Source organism: Nanorana parkeri, unplaced genomic scaffold, assembly GCF_000935625.1.
Source record: "Nanorana parkeri isolate BGI_ZX_2015 unplaced genomic scaffold, ASM93562v1 scaffold2229, whole genome shotgun sequence".
Classification (NCBI taxonomy): Eukaryota; Metazoa; Chordata; class Amphibia; order Anura; family Dicroglossidae; genus Nanorana; species Nanorana parkeri.
In genome coordinates, this window is record NW_017308497.1 from 90,877 (window position 1) to 97,546 (window position 6,670).

The 6,670-nt window shown below is 47.9% G+C and overlaps 1 protein-coding gene across 1 annotated transcript in view; it reads right to left on the reverse strand.

The window, feature by feature from the left end:
- The window catches only part of LOC108801129 (LIM/homeobox protein LMX-1.2-like), a 39,412-nt gene continuing 32,742 nt past the window's right edge, over positions 1-6,670 (reverse strand). Inside the window, exons 4-8 of the mRNA XM_018573083.1 lie at positions 5,408-5,565; positions 3,483-3,560; positions 1,905-2,022; positions 1,365-1,517; positions 1-303 (exon numbers count right to left, since the gene is read on the reverse strand). Of these exons, the coding sequence (XP_018428585.1) occupies positions 152-303; positions 1,365-1,517; positions 1,905-2,022; positions 3,483-3,560; positions 5,408-5,565 (659 nt within the window). The 3' untranslated portion in view covers positions 1-151. The remainder of the gene's footprint in view (positions 304-1,364; positions 1,518-1,904; positions 2,023-3,482; positions 3,561-5,407; positions 5,566-6,670) is intronic.

A 6,670-nucleotide genomic window follows, 5' to 3' on the forward strand; every position in this document is an offset into this window, starting at 1 on the left:
CAAGGTACAGCATGTTCTTGGGCTAAATAGAAGTTATAACTAAACCTACAAAACAGACAAACAAAGTTATAGTCCATATGTCAAATCTGAAGATATTTGCCCAACTCGTACAAACATCTGAAAAGGGGACAAAGACGAATCATTGATCATGTCAGGAGGCAAAGTAGGAGCTCTGCATGGAGTACAGGCGGTCAATGGGTCCAATGCGGGCCTGTAGGCTGTTGTTCTCTGAAGATGTCAGCAAAGATCCTGCGAGATAACTCAAACCATCGTTGTCCATGTCGTGGAAAACGCTGTCTGTGTCTGTTGGAATAAAGCAGATCATTTGGTAAGGAGACTGGTGAACGTACTGGTGGTTTTTGGAGAACTTCTCCCTTCCTCCTACCTCAACTGGCATGAGGCCTTCCCTAGAAGTGGTCACATGATCTTTTGCCAAGGGTTTCTTCACCCTCTCTTTTTAGTGCCTCTGCACATACAACTATGACATCTTCTCAAGAGACTGCACCCATCTGCTTTAATTAACTGCATGTCAAAGATCCGGCTCTGGATGTGGAACGGGTCTTATAGCTTTTCTAAAATAAGTGGACTGGGGCATTCAGAGGGTGGGCCTGGGGTAGTCGTGTTACTTATGGAGAGAGAGAGAGAGAGATGGAAAGAGAGAGAGAGAGAGAGAGAGATGGAAAGAGAGAGAGAGAGAGAGATGGAAAGAGAGAGAGAGAGAGAGAGAGAGCGCTGACGGCCACGCACAGGATGTGACAATATTTCCTTGGTGGATGGGACTATATAATACAGTCTGACTCACAGACCATTGCTGAATGGTCTTTCAGCTTGTCCCTGTGATCCTGTAACTCTGCCCGTCTGCTTGCTCTTGTGTATTGACCCGGATTGCCTTCGACCTTGTCTGATTGCTGCCTGCCCCTGACTTCTGCCTGTTCCTGGATTCTGCCTCTGTCTTCTGCTTCTGTACTTCGCTGCCCACTCGGTGTGACCTTGGACTTGTCTGACCTGCTCCTGGATCCTGCACCTAGACAATCACCAGACACAGTGTCTGCACACCACCTGGCACTCGTGCAACTCTTTTGTCCTCTCACTCCCTGTCTCCACGCTCAGGGGTGCGGGACAAGAGGTGCAAGGGAGGCCTCCTCAGCTATTCGGTCTTCTACCAGGTACATGATAGATAAATAGATAGATAGGGTTTGGATACAAATAAGGTTTAGGGTTTGGATACAAATAAGGTTTAGCAGAGTTATTTTCACATATAATTAAGGAACTGGTTACAGAAAGAACATGCTGTCATGTGTTAACATTATCTGTGTGTCACTACTGTCTGTAGGGTCCAATAAAACAACTGCCACTTGACTCACCATATGGATGAAGATGGTCACCGGGCATTTGTGGAGGTGTGAGGCCCTGTCTGTACAGGTCTGTATTGTAGACACTTTGATCCAATGAAAGAAGAGACTGTTGCGCCATTCTGGAGTATGGCAAAATAACTCCTTCTATACCACTGCCACCATCTAAGGAATGAAGCAGAGAACAGGAAATCAACGGTGAAATTCAAGTTGGGTTGCAGTTCAAGTTGACCCGACCGACAGCAGATTGGGTGGGTGGCCCATGTAGCTTCCGAGCTCAGACTCAGACTGGGTTCAAACCCATCCCTATTCACCGACCCCTATTAATGGTTGATTCCACCCGCACAGCCGCATTAAATTAAAATCAAAATGTGTATAAGGTAATTGGGGAGGTTGGCGAGCATTTTGAGGGTGGGGTGTTGGGGAATGCGACCATGATTCATGTTTCATATTAAAGTACCATTCATTTTTTTTTTCTCTTATTCCAAAAAAAGGAGGACCCTTATATTTGTCCATATGCCTCCAGAATCATAGCGCTCTGACGTTTCCCACCTTCGCTGTCCTCATTGCTCTGTCTGCTGTTCCTTCGGTTCCTGCAGGCCGATCCCAGGCGTTGTGTTGCCAGTTGGTCGTGATCTTGTTGTTGCTGCCTCCTTGCTATCTTCTTCATCTGGAAAGGATGGGAATGTTAGTGGTGCACGATGAGTGTATAGACATGAGCAGAGACATCAGAAGGGCTATAAAACTGATCTTTGTCATATGTAGTCAAGTAGAATTAAAGCGTATCTACAGTCAAAACTGTTTAAAATGTAGTTTGGATATAGTAAAGAATGGTTAAAACTAGGGATGCACCAATACCAGTATTTCGGTATCGAGTAAGAGTACTGATACTTTGTTTATGGTACCCGCCGATACCGAGTACCGGTGCCCTGATTATCAGAAAGTCGGGCGGCGGATCATGACCCATCGCCTGGCTTTCTGATTGCTTGCGAAGCCGGTGTTCTAGCGAAAGAACACTGGCTTCAGATGCTGCCTGGCTTCCTGACCAATCAGGAAGCCGAGCGGCGAGTCATGAGATGCTGTCCGGCTTCCTGATTGGCTAGGAAGCAAATGAAGCCAGCTTCCTAGCCAATCAGGAAGCCAAGCGGCACATCATAACCCGCCTCCCGGCTTCCTGATTGGCTAGGAAGCTGGCTTCACTTGTTCCTAGGCACACTGGCTTCCTGACCCGTCAGGAAGCAGTCATGAGGTGCCATACGTCTTCCAGATTGGTCAGGAAGCCAGGCTGCCTACCGACAAGTGAAGGTGGCCAATAGGAAGCCGGGTCATTACGTGCCACCCGGCTTCCTGATTGGTTAAGAAGCCAGGTTGGTTAGACACACGTGAAGCCGGCTTCCTAGCCAATCAAGAAGCCGGGAGACGAGTCATAACCCACCACCTGGCTTCCTGATTGGAAAGGAAGCCAGCTCCATCGGCACTGCTGGCCAGAGGGAGATCCGGTATCGGAGAGTACGAGTTCTCGCCCAAATACTCGGTATCGGCACCAATACTAGTATGTATTGCTGCATCACTAGTTAAAACCTTTGTTAGTGTACCGCTTTTCCTGAGCATTATACAGTATTAAAGAACACATCCCAGGCTTCAATTTAAACATGCATCTCTTCTGGCTACTGAGTGCTGCAGACTTTAGCTGTGCAATCTGCAGGTCAGTTGCTTAATTACAAGGCATGTTAGAGGGTCATCAAGCAACCGATCGGCAGATTGCACAGCTAAAGTCTGCAGGACCTAGTGGCCATGAGGGATGCACGGTGTGTTCTTTCATACAACACTCAAGTAGGGGACTGTCACATTTACGGAGCCTGCCGTTCCCCTCCCCCCAACAAACTCAATATTATCACAAAGCAACGGCCAGAAGACAGACCTAGGGATGACATCACTGGGTCTCAAAAGAGGTATTTCATTGATTTGGATTGGTTGATCAGAAGAGGGTGGGTGGGAACAAGGAATGGTAATATACTGTATGCTTACATTACACTTTAGAGTGTAAGCTTCTGGGGGCAATCTATGCGCTTGTACTAATAGCATAGGAGAGTTTGTATAGTACACCTGAGGCTGTACCCGTGGCTGTACCTTGGCTCTCTGGTTCTGGAACCAAACCTGAACAACGCGAACGGTCAGCCCCGTCTCTGCTGCCAGCGTCTCCCTCACCTGCAGAGAAATGTTTATATATTGATACATATCAGACACAGCATTTTATACAAAAGTTATGAGCATGTGGTCAATATGTTTCCTGCCCCCTAATTACTAAGGAGAGACAGTTTTATGATGTCATAAATGGTTGGCCAATAAAAAAGCTGATTTACATTGATAGGGTAAAAGTAGAGACAGTGGAAATATGCCTGAGAGAAAGTAAAACTGAACTTCAGCTAGTTACCCTTGCAGTGGGGCACCGGGCACCCCCCCCCCCTCCAGGCACTTCAAGGGTTCAATAAAATAAACAGCAGTATTACTCACCTTATCCCTCGCTCCAACATTCCAGGGTGTGAGCGGACACTCGGTGCCCTCACTTACAATGCAGCAGTGATGTGCCGTGCCTTCTGTGCTGGGTGAGGCATCCCCCAGCCCGCCGAAGCTCCACCTCGTCCCACCAAAGCTCTGCTCCATCCTGCTGAAGCTCCACCCCAGCTCAGTAACCAAGCTATATGGGGAGGAGACAGGGAGGAGCCTCCCTGTTTCTCACTTGCTCGTCACCGGTGAGGCATGGAGATCGATGTCCTCAGTGGGTTTTTTTTTTGATTGGACAACTTGGACCAATGGTGCTTTGCCATTGGTCCAAGCCATCCACAGAGCTCACGCCTCTAACACAGAGTAGAGGCTGTGACATCTCTTGCTTCACCAAGTTAGGTTACACAAACAGTGGGGAAGCCCGCTGCTGTGTAACCTAACTAGCTGTCAAAAGCCGGATGCAGCGCTGCCTAGAATTAAGAAGCAGCGCTCCGTCCATGACAGGTGACAGGTGACATAGCTCGCGGTATACTGAGACGCCGCAGCTGAAGCAGATCCCGACAATTATGTCTGGATCCGCCCAGCTGCGTGAGTGACAGCTGGCTCTGCCTATCTAGAGGCAGAGCCAGCTGTACCCGCCCCTCCCCCGTCCGTTCCGCCAGTCAGCGCTGGCGAATCGGAGCGGGGAGCGTGGAATCCAGCCCCCCCTGTAACGGCAGAGAGCCGTGACAGGATCGAGAGGTGAGCGAACGCCGGTATGTGTTCCCTCACTTCCCGATCTACTGAGCCGACCTGTGACAGTCGCATTGTCACAGGTCGGCTGGAACTATGAGGTGAGTGAACAGCACCCCCCCTTATAGTTCTCCTTTAAGAAGGGAAAAAGCGCCTTTGATCTAGCTCTGTGGGTCTACCTCCCAGGTGAACACTCGCTTGATGTCATCACTCGCTGGGTGGAGGTGAAGGTCTGCCTGCATTGTGTGATTAGCCTTACCTGAGAGTTATATGCAGATTGGCTGCAAATCATCTGAGGAATTTTTTTTTGCATAATCACCATTGTTAGCTTTTGTTTTTTCCTTGGGACTTTTTTGTCTTTGTGTAGATATTTTCTATGCCTCATTTGTTTGAAGGCTCATATATGTGACTCACTTATATATGTTTCAATGTATTAGACATGTATGATTATTAGCTCGGCACAATATTGTTTTTCACATTTTCCAGATATTTAGTTATATCCAGGGGCATAACTAGAAACACACGGTATCCTTAGTGCTTGGAAGCTCTTGTTTCCACATTACACTTACTGGCGCTGATCCCCTTTATTGCTTATAAGCATTGTCTGGTGTGGTCACACATTTGGTCCTCTCGTAGAGATACCTGTGCGCGGTGTGGGGACACCCGTGCACGGTATCACTGACAGACTGTCCCTCCAAAATAGGGATGGTTGGGAGCTCAGCTAATTATAAAACCGTGGCAGACAGAACGGAAGGTAATATAATTGAATTTTTCGCATCTCAATGACAGCAGATTTCTGCCAAGATTGCCACATCTACCTTTCTGCATGGCTTAGAAGACACTTCAAATGACGCCTTGAATGCCCTTCTCTGCTGTGTGGTCAGTATGGTCCTTGGTCTTTTAGAGCGTTTGACATCTTTTGCATCGTCGCTTCCTTTACCATGGGTGTGACACCCATCCTCATCCTCACTTTTAACTGAAAGAATAGAAAAAGATCACAAATGAAACATTTCTGGGCTAGTCGTGTCTTCCTTTCCCTGTTACAAGCATGCAGATAGCAGTAATGGGCGCTGACCTACAATGACCAATCGGATGTAAGAAGTGTTTTGTTGCTATTGCGATAGATTACAACGCACCACTGCGCTCTCTACCTTATGTCAGTGTCCTCTCTGAGCTGATTTTTGCCAATTATTCTACCCAAAAATAAATAAATATGTGTTTGCCCGCGGAGTCTAAATCTATCTGGACAGACTTCTATGGTGCGATAAATAGAGATAAGGGAATCTTGGTAAATACTTGTAATCTGCCAGATATAAATTGGAGGAAGAAAACAGGTTTACAGGACCCATTACACGTTCTATTCCACAGCGCCGAGCAAACAGCGTGACATTGTGTTCAGGAAGCACTATTAGGTCAGTGAGATCACCCCCATATATATATATATATTATTATTTCAAAGGGGATCCCTTCTAGATCTCACTCAAAGGAGGTCATCGGTGAGATGTATTGAGCTCCTTCCCTCAGATCTAACAACTGTTACTCCATACATAGGATAGTGATTGATTCACGACCCGTGAATGGCTGGTTCACTGCTTTATAAATATGCCCCTTGGGTGCAGTCTATCATGAATGCTGCTGGCTGACTTATCCACCTTAACAACCTCTCAGTGTCGACTGCTCCTCTCTGCCAATCTTTCCACTGACTTCCATTCCCCCACCCCTCTCTGCCATCCCTCCACTGGTTTCCACCCCCTGCCCCCTCTCTGCCAATCCCTCCACTGGCTTACATCCCCCACCCCTCTCTGCCAATCCTTCCATCCCCTTCCCTTCTCTGACAATCCCTTTACTGGCTTCCATCCACTGCCCCTCTCTGCCAATCCTTCCTTTGCTTTCCATCCCCCGCCCCTCTCGGCCAATCCCTTTACAGCTTCCATCCCCCGCCCCTCTCTGCCAATCCCTCCACTGGTTTTCATCCTCTGCCCCTCTCTGACAATCCCTCCACTGGTTTCCATTCCCTACCCCTTTCTGCCAATCCCTCCACTGGTTTTCATCCTCTGCCCCTCTCTGCCAATCTCTCCACT